This window comes from Oryx dammah, unplaced genomic scaffold, assembly GCF_014754425.2.
Source record: "Oryx dammah isolate SB20612 unplaced genomic scaffold, SCBI_Odam_1.1 HiC_scaffold_2, whole genome shotgun sequence".
In the NCBI taxonomy this organism is placed as follows: domain Eukaryota; kingdom Metazoa; phylum Chordata; class Mammalia; order Artiodactyla; family Bovidae; genus Oryx; species Oryx dammah.
Genome location: NW_024070186.1, coordinates 120,349,365 through 120,364,418, shown reverse-complemented (window position 1 = coordinate 120,364,418; position 15,054 = coordinate 120,349,365). Strand labels below are relative to the sequence as shown.

The 15,054-nt window shown below is 34.6% G+C and overlaps 1 protein-coding gene across 2 annotated transcripts in view; it reads left to right on the top strand.

Annotated features, from left to right (window-relative positions):
- The window catches only part of ZNF654 (zinc finger protein 654), an 89,651-nt gene that overhangs the window by 60,808 nt on the left and 13,789 nt on the right, over positions 1 to 15,054 (top strand). For both annotated transcript variants that reach the window (XM_040226849.1, XM_040226841.1), the window contains exons 4-6: positions 5,723 to 5,858; positions 8,645 to 8,847; positions 9,430 to 9,569. In XM_040226849.1, coding sequence (XP_040082783.1) covers positions 5,723 to 5,858; positions 8,645 to 8,847; positions 9,430 to 9,569 — 479 coding nt within the window. The remainder of the gene's footprint in view (positions 1 to 5,722; positions 5,859 to 8,644; positions 8,848 to 9,429; positions 9,570 to 15,054) is intronic.

Below are 15,054 nucleotides of genomic sequence, written 5' to 3'. Positions count from 1 at the left end.
ATGGCAACTACCAATTAATTCTGAAATCTGATTATACTCTGAGTTGGTGGTTTTACTTTATTTATGATTGCTTTTCCCTTCAGAAAAAAACTAAGTAACATTTACATTGTTATCTAAAAATTTTAAATGTAAAAAAAATGTAATCAGGTTTATTAAATAGGAAACAATAACTCATATTTTTATTTTTTCAAAAGCCCTCATAGTTCACTTATAAGTACATGATTTCTAGTTATTTTTTAAAATGAAATATGGATAATTTATATGCAATAATGAATTTTTTATAATTTTAAGATGACAATCACCTTAGAAATTTAATCCAATAATTCCTTATTTTATAGATCAGAAACTTAAGCTCAAGCGAGTTGAGGTTTATAGAATCCTGTTCTCAACTCAGCCTTCTTTCCAGTGTTCCCTAGTCTACTAAATGATGCAACCATGTGTTTGCAATAATGTATGGGTCAAAAGAATAGGCTTAAAGAAATGTTTTTATTTATACTCCTATCTTAAATGCTTCATGGTCGTAACATTTTAAAGCCTTTTCAAGACCACCCTAATGGGGAGAGGGAGAAAGAAGAAACTTTCTTGTGGCTGTCTGACAGCAGATGAAGGCGTCGACTAGAGCACAAACTGTGGTGATGGCAAGGAAGAAGCAGACCAGGGGGTGTTGGAGAGAGCTCCCAAGCCACTAGGATCAAGAGAAGAAGATGAGTTTTATAACTGATACCAAACACAAAAATAAATAAATAATACCTAAAACTAGGAATCCTCAGACTTCTGATAGCATACCCATTCAGCCTTTTTTTTTTTTTCAGTTTGAACATATATCCCCAATATGTGTGTAGCTGTTATTTTATGTACATGTACTAATACTATAGTATTTGGAAATATTCCCTGTGGCACAGATGGTAAAGAATCTATCTGCAATGTGGAAGACCCAGGTTCAATCCCTGGTCCCGAAGATCCCTTGGAGAAGGGAATGGCAACCCATTTCAGTATTCTTGTCTGGGGAGTCCCGTGGAGAGAGGAGCCTGGTGGGCTACAATCCATGGGGTTGCAAAGAGTGGGACACGACTGAGTGACAGACACTTTCACTTCCACTAATACTATGTGGGCTCCCCGGTGGCTCGGTGGTAAAAAGTCTGCCTGCCAATACAGGAAACATGGATTTGATCCCTGGGTTGGGATAACCCCTTGGAAGAAGAAATTGCAACCCACCCCAAAGTTCTTGCCTAGGAAATCCCATGGACAGAGAAGCCTCATGGGCTACAGTTCACGAGGTCGCAAAAGAGTTGGACATGACTTTACCAACTAAACAACTATTATAAAACATAAAAAATATGTAGTAATATAATATTTTAACTGTAAAATTTAATGACACCAGTATGACTGAATGTGCTTTATTTTTTTAAAAAATTAAGTTCATATTATTGAAAAATTTTTAATAAAAATTTGCAATTTTCAGTTTTTTGCAATTTGACTAAATTTGTTGTTTCTGAAATCACTGTTTTCTTGAAGAGTAACCATTTTTAAACAAACTGAAAACTCATTAAAATGCTCCAAATGAAGGATGTTTTAAACAGAAAATTCTAATTAAGTCTTTTTAATGGCATAAATACAAGCATTATAGTTGGTAATGAATTGGGGCAACAATAGTCATGTAATGATGTAAATACATCCAAACATCTATTTTAAATGATCATCTCCTAAGAACTTTCTTTTTCAAAGTAACTTTCTCACTGTATACTATCTTTCTATATTAGAAAACTCAGAATGCTAATTTTTTCAAAAACATCAGATGAATACTTCTCAGAAACCTATCACAGAAAAGAACAGCAAATTTGTGAGAACTGTCTTTTTGTGAAAGAAAACTGCATAACATCTTTGAATTTTACCCTTTTTGAAGTACTTTACCATAGCTAATGAAAATATAATAATAAAAGATATCATTTTCATTTCCCAGGGTTATAAATTATAAAGTTTGCTGTGTTTTAAAGTCTTTATTTTTATAAATCAACCACATTGAATACCCTTTACATTTTTGCTTTGATCTGCTGCAGTATCTTGCTTATGAATGAATTTGACATGGTATTTTATACTTTATTCTGGAATCTGATTTCATTCAAAATAAGACATATTTCATAGTGCTTCTGCTTTCACAGATTTCTATAAAATCCTAATTTGATTTTGAAAGTTATCTATTATTTAAGTATATATCTTCTCTGGTATACTTTCCTTTTCTGACTGAAGAAACTCTTAACTACCTAGGAAGTAAGATGATGGCAACACCTACTCAGTAATGCAGGGCCTTGCTCCTGTATAATGAGTACCAGAAGAGTAGAGTTGTACAGATTTTCAATACTGCTGGAGAATTATTATGGATTGAGGTAGCTAGTGGAGGTTTCTCAGTGGGAAGACAGGAGAAAGTTGTAGGGGAGAGTGGTAGGAGAAAAGGCATAGGCAAGGAAGTATGAGATAAGCTTAGGAGACATTAAAAACCAGGCTGGAAAAGAGGAGTCATGGTGTTCATTAATAGGTGAATGAGTTAGGTTGGTAAATTCAGAGGTCCTTAAATATGAAGTTTAAGTATTAAGAACTTCTATACTATGATAAACAAAAGAATTCAGATTAAGTTTGTGTAATGGCCAGAATACTGACCTGCAGCTACACAGACATGTAAAGTGGCAGCGAGTTTGTGAAAGAAAAGTCTTCTGGAACTAAACAGATTATAAATGAAGAGTGAGGAAGTTATGTTTTCTCTCTGCTTTGGCAAAGACACAAGGCTGAATGTAAGTTTCCAAGGGAATTATATTTAGCACAATGCAGTGAGTAAATAAAGGATTAAGTTAATATATAGGTCCAAGTTAATATATAGGTTTTTTAATTAAATAAACCTCCTAAACAATACAATATAAATATACTCTAGAAAAGATAAGTTGTAAATCTAGAGTGATTTAAGTATTTCCTTTTTCACTTGAGAGCTTGTAAATTGAAAACCATTCAAAAAAGCCACCATACTATTTAAGGAAAAATGAGCTAAAAGATACTTAAGAACTTTTCTTTCATTCTGTGTCTAAAATAGACCAAAGTGAAATCTTTATTTCATCTCTACTTCCTATCCAGACTTCCTTCCCCATAGAAGTGTTCTCCAAAATATGCTATATTTGACTCAAGGAGTGCACCAAAACCCAAAACTTTCACTTAAATATAATTTTATCTTAGAAAATGAACTTAAGCTAATTTACTAATTTTAATAGAAAGATTGGTAGGAGTGCAAGTATATACTTTACAGTATAAACAGTTATGACAGTGCACTTTAAATGTAGGAGGTACAATCAAAACATATGCCAGAGCTGACTGAGGGGTAGCTATTATTAAACATACAGGTTATTAGGGTTTTTCTTTAGAAACTTTGAATTATAATAATTAAATAGTAGGTTTAATAATTAAAACAGTAGGTTTGAATTGGGGTCTGGGAGTCATCTTTTAACAAGACCTCCAAGTATTTCTTATTTTCTGCCACGTTTAAGATATTAGCAGTAGATCTGTTTCATCATCTTTTGACTTTAGGCCCAAGTCCTGTTTCAGGTCCCACAGTGCTAAGTGCTATATTATTGGTGCCTCACCAAGAGTTCCACAGCAGAGTGAAAGCCTCACCAGTGATTCATGGGCTGGCATCCAGCTCACCTATTTCTTGTGCTTTGGACCAAAAGCCAGCTTGCTACTGCTGCTGCTGCTAAGTCACTTCAGTCGTGCCCGACTCTTAGCAACCTCATGGACTGCAGCCCACCAGGCTCCTCCGTCCATGGGATTTTCCAGGCAAGAGTACTGGAATGGGTTGCCATTGCCTTCTCCGAAAAGCCAGCTTACAGTAGCTTAATTTGTATTGGCAATGATATGTATGTCTAGAGTAATTTAGGAATTTATTTACCTTGAGGTTTGAAACTGATTATAATTTTTATCTGTGAAGTCATTGCCCAGATCATTACTGTGTTCCATGTGTTAAAAAAATCATGGCTGATCAATAACTTTATACCTTATTTTTATGAGTGCTATAACATGCTAACACATGGAAATATAGAAATTAATTTTATGCTAAGCGGTTGGGTGTCCTAAAATTAAATATTTATTCAGAATCTTTAAAAATACTAGAAAAAAAGTAACTTGCATTTATTAAGTGTCAGTACTATGTGTTGTTTAATCCTCACAACAGTCCTATAAAGTAGGTGTTTGTAGTATCCATTTTGTAGAAGAGTTAACTGAAAAAGCAGAAAGGTTAAGCAGAAAGGTTAAGTAATTGTTTATAGGGTTTTTGTGTGCTTGCCTGCTTAATTTGGGAATTCCATAGGTAACTTTTAGAAGGTGTTTTCCTGTTTGACTTGGTGGTGCTTCTTTGAATGGTTCTTTGTCTTAAAATGTGATTTCTTCTACTGCCTTGTTCTCTTAAAAGACAAAGCCTCTTTCATGTACTTTAACAATGAATGAAAAGTGGCAAATAGATACCGCTTTGGGCTACTGAAATAATGAAAGAATATGACAATTTAATAAAAGCAAAATGTTAATTGCCACTTTGAATATGTAGCCTAATGATTCATCTAAGTAAAATTTGTAAATATATATGGTTTTATCCTAAGCTTCGCTTTATAACTAAGTTTTTCATGTCTGAGGGATTTTTTGAGCACAGAAAAAAATTTTGACAGTTGTTTGTGTTTTAAGTGATGTGCATTTTATTCCAGTTTTTAGCATTGCCAATGTCACTATCTAGTTTTTTCTTAAGGCCTTAAGTTCAATTTATGCATTAAAAAATAAATCTATCTATACCTTCACTAGATCTTCAGTTAATCTTTTTAAATTATCAAATTCCATGAAATATTTTAAAAAACACCTGACAAAGTACATAATGCATCTAAGATGCATAATCAAATGATTAAATCCTGTAAATCTAAGTCTAATAAGTAAATTCAATAAACCAAGTTCTCTTAACATTGTTTACAAACTTATGTTATATAACTCATTATGTTAATCACCAGTCTATAAAAACATTTCAAATATCTTTTGTAACCCCCACAAATGCATAGATAAATTATCATTTAATGCCCAACTTATCAATAGTATCTTTATCTTAAATCTAATGCAAAGTCTTCATATTATAGGCTAGATTCATTCCTTCAGCCTGTCATTTCTCATCTCAAGACTATAAATCTACTTATACAACAAAGTGGAATAGAATTTCCGTCTTCCAGCCTCTTCCACATCTAAGATTCTACATCTGGGATCAGGGACCAAGACCTATACCTACCTGCCAGCCAGAGTCTGCATTGGACAGGGACCTCTTTATTCCCTTCTTATTGTCAGGCCTGCCATTGTTAATGGAAACTTTATGAGCCTTCACATAACTGAACATACATGTTTTATATTTTTGCAACCCCGTTCTTTTCCTAGGAATGATGCATCCCTTATGTTTTTTCCTTAGGTTACACTTTATCCCTGCTATAATGGGATTTTCTAAGTCCAATTTTGTATAAACTGTGTAACCTTTGGCATTAAAGCCTATTTGTGTACTAATGGGTTTTTGACACCCTAATTAGGTTACTAAAGCAACCCTTTCTCTTTCATAGTTTAACAGCTGCCTTATTGACCATCAGTCATTTTATTGACAATGATGATCAAGTTTAGTTTTTAACCCCTTTAAATTCACAAAGCCAAAATGATTTTTCTCTCCTAGGAATGCCAGAATCACCTCCGCAGATATGGAAATGTGAATCTGGAACTGGTGACTCGAATCATTAGAGATGGTGGCCCATGGGAAGATCCTGTGTTGCAAGCTGTTCTAAAAGCCCAGCCAGCATCTCAGGAGATAGGTACTACAGGAGACTCAAATCCAAACCTACATTTGTGAGAAACAAACACAATTTCATTTTCTAACTAGAGCAGTATTAGTGTTTTTTATTTATAGTAGAATAAGAGTAATGTATTTTCACATGAAGTGTGTTTAATTTGCTATATTAACCCAGCCCAAGAGTGATTTGACACAAGATTAGGTAAAAGTATCTCTAGTAATTCCCTATTAAAATTCAGAGTGTTAACATATTTAGTATCCAGATGCTACTTATTTACAAAGAGTTTGTATTTGTCACTTCAGTTATGTTTTTAAAATCTATTTAAGTAGGAACACCCTTAAAAAAAAAACAACACTCTGCTTAAGCACATGGAATCTCCCTTATACAGGAAACTCTATGAAGGATGGAGTTCCTTTAGCTTTTGTTTTGATAAACACTAACATATCCTACACCTAGCCCAGTACCTGGTACGGAGTAGTAGGTGCTCAGTATCAGTACTTGTTTATTGAATGAATGACTACATGAATGCATAAGTGAATGTATGACTAATTAAATGAGTAAGTAAATTTCAGTTCCAAATACTCTAGAGCAGTATTTTCCAAACTTCCTTCATCAGTAGGAGTTTTGCCTCAGCCCCTTACTACCTGCATACCTTTTTGACAACACTTTCTCTTTAATCTAGATTCCTGTGAGCCATAATCTCCTTTTGAAGGCAGGAAGCTCTGTCAACTATTTCTAATTAATTCTTCAAAATATATATATATATTTGCCATATTATTTCTGAGCCCTAGAACATTTGGGTCACTGAAACTTAGAATAAGCACAAAAGTCTGGACACATTTGAGAGCATGGAGAGAGCCTATGGAGTGCAGTTATAACATGGCCAAAGGGAAAAGACAAGACCTCTGAAACCATGCACACCACCAACTGCCTGAGTATGTTAGGATCTTTCTATTTGTCCCAGGTAAAGGGGTGGGAGTGGGTTGTGAGTAGAACTGAGTGGGGAAGGGGCTATGATTCTAGGGCTTACAAGCAAGCTGACCCCCAGATACAAGCATAGGGGACAAGAAAAGATGTGAGAGAAGATGAAAAGAGATAAGGCCAGGAGAAATAATGAGAGTGGTGGAATAAGATGGGAAGTAGGACAAGTCTAGAAGGAAAGAGCTAAGTAAGGTACATGTGGCAGTGGTATCATTGTATAAATATAACGGATAGAAAGGAGAACTAGCACTTGATGTGAAGGTCTCAGGAATTTAAAAAAAAAAGTGAAGACGGAGGCAGTAGTTACATTGGAGGAGGAAGAGTTGGATTATTAAGGGAACGTATGAACTGTCAAATATAGGGAAGGCAGGGGTGACAGGCTTGAAGGAATCTCTGAGGAAGCTGGGGAATGTGGCCAGAGGGGACAGGAGCTAGGCAAAGACAGATTCATACGGAGTGAGAACAGGAGAGAAGAGTTTGGGTTTTTCAGATGACTTTTAGGTTTCTCTAAGTAGGAGCTAGAACAAAACCATTATTGGTTGGTGTGAGGCTGATACCCTTTATATACACAGTTTATAGGCTTCCCTGGTGGCTCAGATGGTAAAGAATCCGCCTGCAATGCTGCAGACCTGGTTCGGTCCCTGGGTTGGGAAGATCCCCTGGAGGAGGGCATGGCAACCCACTCCAGTATTCTTGCCTGGAGAATCCCCATGGACAGAGGAGCCTGGTGGGTTGTAATCCATGGGGTTGCAAAGAGTCGGACACGACTGAGCAACTAAACACAGCACAGCACAGCACATACTATGTATAGTTCTTTGATACATACTCCTTTTATACTTACCCTAGCATACTTCATTTTGGGAAAAGCTGCTCTAGAAGCTCATTAATGTGGATGACTCGACTCTTGTGATCATTAGGGTAAAGATATTATAAACAGAGTTGCAAGGCAAATGTTGAAGCCCAAGTAAAACATTCATAGGCATTTCAGAAGCTATTGATTAAATATATATAGTTAACTAAAACATTTTTGGATTTGAAATCATGAAATATGGGTTCCATTTCCTGCTCTGCCACTTATTTAATTAATTATTTGTCCTTGGGCAAGTCATTTGACCTCTCTGAGACTCAGTTTTGTGATCTGTAAAACAAGTATTATATCTGTCATGAGGTTGTTGTTAGGTCTGAATAAACTTATGTAGGTAAAGGTGTTTATATATTTTAAAATTGTGTAAAAGCAAGTATTAAGTTTAGTAATTATCCTTGGACATATATTAATAAGCAGTCCTATTTGACATTACATTTAGCTTGCTTTTTCGTTAGAAAGTAATAAAATGTATTTCTTTTATGACCAAACTTTTCACTAATTCAAATTATATTTCACTATAAATCTGAATTAATATGGTTTTAATGGCAGATAAGGATTTAGCCTTCTAATTTTACAGTAATGAAAATAATGGTAAGAAGACAAAGTACATAATCTTAGACTAGAAAGAAATTCCAGATCCTGTGTTATTTGAAACATATTTTAACATTAGAGAACACAAAAAAAGAGTATTTCATTTTTTTTTTTTTTAATTTTGCTTCTTTCTTTAGATCGAAAAAGAATCAGCAAATATTTCTTGGGCACAGTTTTGTTGTCTTTTATTGCCATTTTTCCAACCATTTAACTGATATATTCTTTTCACAAACTCCTAATAAGGAAAATGCTATTTAATTAAATAGTTGATTTAATTAGATACTACATGTTAGTGCTGAAGTATCAGAGAACAATGTTTGAGACAGTCTTTTCTTGAGAGTAATAAGAGTCTGTTTTATTTTTAATATAGTGAACAAATATTTAAGTTCTGAAAATCCACTGTTCTTTGAACTACGTGCCAGATACCTAATTGCTTGTGAACGCATACCTGAAGCAATGGCTCTTATTAAATGTTGTATAAATCACCCAGAAATCAGTAAAGACTTGTACTTCCATCAAGCACTCTTCACCTGTCTGTTTATGTCACCTGTAGAAGATCACCTATTCCAGGAGGTACTGTTTGAGATTATGTTTGCCTATTAAACTTACCAAAAAATACATAGCCCATTTTTGTTAAATTCCTTTTACAGTACTATCAAAGGCCGTAAGATTACATTATCTAGATGTATTCCCTTTGACACCATTTTAAAGCTCATATTGAATTAGCTCATATTAACAAATGATGAAATTAAAATTTTCATTGATAAGCATTATTCATGTTGAGCGAGTTTCTGGTGTGACAGGTTAAATAAAAACTGAGAAGCATCAGGATTTTGCATCTTAATTAAAATACTAAGAAATTAAATTCCAATGTTTGTTACTTTGGTGTTTTTTTAAGATGAAAGAATTAATCTTTTCCTAATATGGACCCTACGTACCTACAAGCTACGGACACTGAGGTTAAAAGTAGTCATTATAAACTGTAGGTGCTATATAGTGAAACTATGGAAAAACATAAAAATAGTTCTGTATAATTCATTGTCTTTGTAGAAGAAAATTAGAAATCTAAATTCTTCTGAATGCTTAAACATTTATTACAGCTATCTTTCTAGATATTTTTAATGATATGAACTGAGTTTTCTTTTCATCTTATAGCATTTACTGAAAACTGATTGTAAGAGTGGAATTGATATCATCTGTAACACTGAAAAAGAAGGCAAGACTATGTTAGCCTTGCAACTCTGTGAATCCTTTCTTATTTCACAGCTCCAGAATGGGGATATGTACTGTATCTGGTAAGTGTTCATAATACAGACAAAGAAATGGTGAGATGGGATGCAGAAGGAGAATTTGTTAGAAGAATTTATACCTTATTTTTAAAAGTTATGTGAAAATGTTAAGCCATTTCCCTCCCCCCCCCACACACACACATTTATTGTGCAAGAAACAATGGGTTGTAAGACCTTAGGGTTAAAAAAGAAAATGATCAAAAAGAAATGACAAAATGATAAAAAAGAAAATGTGCCAGTAATAACAGTGTTATACTTAAGAAATGTGTTATAATGAAATAATTATGTTTTACATTACACTTAGTTATTTTAAAAATTTTTAAGAGATTATTTTTCAGCAAAGTTTTAGGTTTACAACAAAATCGAGAGGGAAGTACAGACATTTTCCACATACTCTTTGTCCCCACAAATGCATATCCTTCCCCATTATCAAAACACTCACCACAATGGTACTTTTTTTTTTTTAACCAAAGACGAACTTACATTGACATATATTAATCACCCAAAGTCCAGTTTATGTTTAGGGTTCACTTTTGCTGTTAATTATTTTATGGATCTGGACAAACATATAATGATATATATCAGTATAATATCATACAGAGTATTTTTGCTGCCCTAAAAATCCTCTTTGCTCAACCTATTCATCTCTTCCCTCCCACCCCTGCCCCTTATCTCTATGGTTTTGCCTTTTCCAGAGTATCATATAGTTGGAATCATACAGTATACAGCATTTTCAGATTGGCTCTTTCACTTAGTAATAGGCATTTTAGTTTCCTCTACATCTTTTCATAGCTTGATAGCTCATTTCTTTTTAGTGCTGAATAATATTCCATTTTCTGTATGTACCACAGTTTATTTATCTGTTGTCTACTAAAGAACATCTTGGTTGCCTCCAAGATTTGGCAATCATGAATAAGCTGCTATAAACATCTGTGTGTAGGTTTTTGTGTGGACATAAGTTTTCAACTCCTTTAGGTAAATACCAGGGAGCATGATTGCTGGAACTTGTGGTAAGAGTATATATTTAGTTTTGTAAGGAACTGCCCAACTGGCTTCCAAAGTGTCTGTACCATTTTTCATTTCCACCAACAATGGATGAGAGTTCATGTTGCTCTACATCCTCACCAGCATTTGTTATTTTCAGTGTCCCAGATTTTAGCCATTCTAATAGGTGTGTAGTAGTACCTCATTGTTGTTTTAATTTAGTTGTAGTTTGCATTTCCCTGATGACATATGATGTGGAGCATGCTTTCACATGCTTATTTGCCACCTGTATACCTTCTTTGGTGAAGTATCTGTTAAGATCTTTAGTCTATTTTTTAATTGGGTTATTTGATTTCTTATTGTCCAGTTTGTCCTTTGTATATTGTTGATAACAGTTGTCCATTAGATGCGTCTTTTACAGATACTTTTTTCCACTCTGTGACTTGATACTGTCTTTCACAGAGAAGTTTTCAGTCTTGATGAAGTCCAGCTTGTCAGTTACTTCTTTCATGGATCATGTCTTTGGTGTTATATCTAAAAAGGCATCACCATACACAAGGTCTTCTGTGTTTTCTGTTTAGACCATGATCCATTTTTAGTTAATTTTTGTGAAGGGTGTAAGGTCTGTGCCTGGAGAATCCCACAGACAGAGGAGCCTAGCAGGCTACAGTCCATAGGTTTTCAGAGAGTCAGATATGACTGAAGGCACTTAACACACAAGATCTGTGTCTAGATTCATCTTTTTAAAAATGTGAATGTCTAGTTGCTTGAGCACCATTTCTTGACAAGATATTTGCTCCATTGCATTGCTTTTGCTTCTTTGTCAAAGAACAATTGACCGTATTTATGTACATCTATTTCTAGGCTGTCTGTTCTCTCCCATTGATCTGTATGTCTATTCTTAAACCAGTACAACACTGTCTTCATTATGTTAGTTTATATTAAGTCCTGAAGTTAGGTAGTATCAGTCCTTCAACTTTGTTCTTTTTCAGTATTGTATTCGCTATTCTGGGTCTCTTGTTTCTCCATAACAACTTTAGAATCTGTTTGTCCATATCCATAAAATAACTACCAGGATTTAGATTGGGTTGAATCTGTAGATTAAGCTGAGAAGAACTAATAACTTGTAATATTTAGTCTTCTTGTCCATGAACATGGACTATCTCTTCATTTATTTACTCCTTTGATTTCACTCATCAGAGTTTTGTAGTTTTCCTCATGTAGATCTTATACATATTTTGCTAGATTCATAGCTAAGTAGTTCATTTAGGGGGTGAGGGGGTGCTAATATAAATGATATTATGTGACTGTTAGTTTTTCTGAGCATTTAAAAACCATTAAAACGTTGTTAGAACATATGAAGCATCCAATTACATGATCCAGGTAATCATGTAATTCAGAATGTGGTTTGAGAGTATTTTAATTTAAGAGCATTTAATTTAATTTGAGAGTATTTTACTATTAGAGAAAATCAAGAATAATTAGAAAAAAATCCTAATAACTTTTGACTCCTCTACCTCAGTACACACAGACACAATACTACCACTTTGACATGTCACCAATTCCTGAGAGAAAACTAGGTCTCATTTACCTAACAAAATAATATGAAATGGTATGGGCTATAAATATTTTTTAATGAATGCTTTTAAACTTTAAGTTCTTAGATACTTAAAAGAATAGCTTGAAGGAGGTATAAAGATAAACTTATTTAATATAGATGTTATAGATTAAAATCTTTAGATTCAGAGATGGAGTCAAAAGCTAGTTAATAGAGTTAGGTCTAGAAACTAGTGGACTTATCTTCTGTGGGACTATACACTAAGTTAGATTATACAAATTTTTATTCAAAAGTGTACTGTGTAAATTGGAGTTGCAAATAGAGAAGAGGATCAGGAGATAGTGGTTAAGACTTACACTTCTAAATAGTTTTCAAAGTATTATCATTTCTTGATAGGTAATTATTTTGAAACAATATATAGTCATTACTATTTAATATATCTTTTCTATGGTAATAGGAATGTTCTCTACCCTTGGCTTTATTAAACTATTTAAGACTATCTTTAGTCTTTCATTTTGACATACTTATAAGTAAACTGGAATCACCTATAAATAAACCAAAAAATGACCAGGAAAACATTTTATTTTCTTCTTCTCTTGGCTAACCAATTTCTACTCTTTAGAGAGGAACTTCAAAAATAGATCAGAGCCTATCTTTCCTGCTCCTGGCCACAGTCACCTTCTAAAAATAGAAGGTGGGTGTGTACCTCCCAGCTGCCTAACAAAAAAGGACTCCTTAGCCTGCTTCTTTGTCCTTCCTTCTGAGTAGGCTGAGTTCTGATTGCCTGCCCTCTTATTTCTTTTACCTCTCTCCTTTATATTTCTGAGTGCTAGGGTCTTCTTTCTTCTAAAAGTTGATTTTCACTGTAACTTGAAGATCAGGATTCTTCCAGCTTACAAGGTCTGTTTTGTCTGTTTCATTTTGGTCTTCAGCTTGTTCTTCATCTCCCCTTTCTGAGGACAAAACTTGATGTACAGTCCAGTTTTACTTTTGTTTCAAGCCAATGAAACAAGCTACTAATCTAGTTCTCTCACCATCAATAATAATATAATAATAATATATTGGCTGAGTGCTTTCATTAGTCTGTGCTTATATATAATCTCATTTACTCCAGCAATCTCATGGGGTAAATGAAGCCAAGATTCAAACCTAAGCAGCCTCTACTATTAAATATTACTTACTATAAAATGGGTATAGTATGAAAAAAATCTGTGTGGTAAGGATGGCTATAAATCATTTTATAGTCTCTCTGCAATTATATAACTTGATGGTTATATTAGCAGTGAGCTACCTGGGAAATGTGTTTGTACACCAAGTCAGTGCTGTGAGGCTTTTTGTTTGTTTTTTATTTGCTGCACTTGGGTCTTCATTGAGGTGTGCAGACGCTTCATTGTGGCATGCAGGCTTTCCTACCTGTGGTGCATGGGCTCTTAAGGGTGCGAGCCCTCTAACCCACAGCATGCAGGTTCTCTAGTTGCGGTGAGTGAGTTTAGTTGCCCCAAGGCATATGGGATCTTAGTTCCCAACCAGGGATCAAACCTGCATCTCCTGCATTGGAAAGCGGATTGTTACACCACTGGACTATCAGGGAAGTCCCAGTGCTATGTTTTTTGTACGGACCCTTTTTGTGAAAAGAAAACAGAAGCTTCATTAAACTTTCCCTTTGGTCTTCACAAAGACTATCAGTGAGCAATTTATTAAACATCAGTATCTACTAGACATTTTACCTAGGTGTTTTCACTTACCTGTCTTAATGCTTTTTATGTGTAAGAAAATTCTGGATAAAAGAGGTTAAAGCCATACAGCTATTAATAATAACAAAATGGAGTTGGAATTTATTCTAGTCAGTTTGCAAGTGATATCATTCTGTGTCTAACTGGTTCAGCGAAAAGGTAGCATTTATTGAATGAATACTGGGATATTACACAAGCCACATCAAGGGCAGAGATATGGGTGGTCCTCAAAAATAACTGCTAACAAGGATGTTGAGATTGCTGGGTTTTTAAAAAGTATCTCTGATCTGCCAGTTGGCTTCAGTCTTTCTCTTTGTAGACCAGAAGAATGGCAGCACTCCCCAGGCTTCATAGTTTAGAGTTGAGACCATTCCAGGGGTTCTAACTGAACTGAGGTCAGTTTCCCATCCTTAGATTAATATTTTAGGAACAGTGAGGAGGGTCATATAGAAGGCATGGCCACTGAGGTTCCAACCCTGTGTATTAGGGCTCTTCTTAGAGAATGATGGTTCACTGTGGACTGGGTGGTACCATCCCAGTTGGTATATAATGCCTGATTGAGACACAGGCCTCTTGAGTAGGTCTCATTTATTCTCAATCCCTGTTCTTTTCCATTAGCTCCACTATACAGTGTGTCATTGAGAAGATTTACAATGCATTAATATGTGAGGAAACAGGCCTTCTAAAACAAGGAAGTTTATGAAAGGCATGAAATCAATAAGAGAGATAAGATCTGTTCTGAAATAATCATCACTTTAGTTTGGGGTATTCATGAAAGTTTTCATGAAGAGTTACTTGATAAGGACTTTGACAGATAAGCTCATCTTAGAAATAATTATTTTCCAAGTAGAGCAATCAACAAACAAAAAAGAGAATAAATAAAGCACATTAACTGACACTGAGGAAACCAACCTAGAAGAATGCCCAGGATTCAGATCCTGATCCTTCTGACTCCAAAACCCATGTTTCTGTTGCTTTTAACACCATAAAGCATACTGAACAAGTACTAAATAAAATAATCTAGGAGACTGGTAGCAGATTAGTTTAGCAGCCCCTACAGAAGTACATATGGAAAATTAAAGGGTCTAAGGTGGTAACACTGAGAATGATAAAATTGTGGGCAAAAGTATAATGAAAATTAGAGACTATGAAAAACAGGTTAGAGGAATATTTAGTGTCTTTGGGCAACAGAGGATGAGATGGTTAGACGGCATCA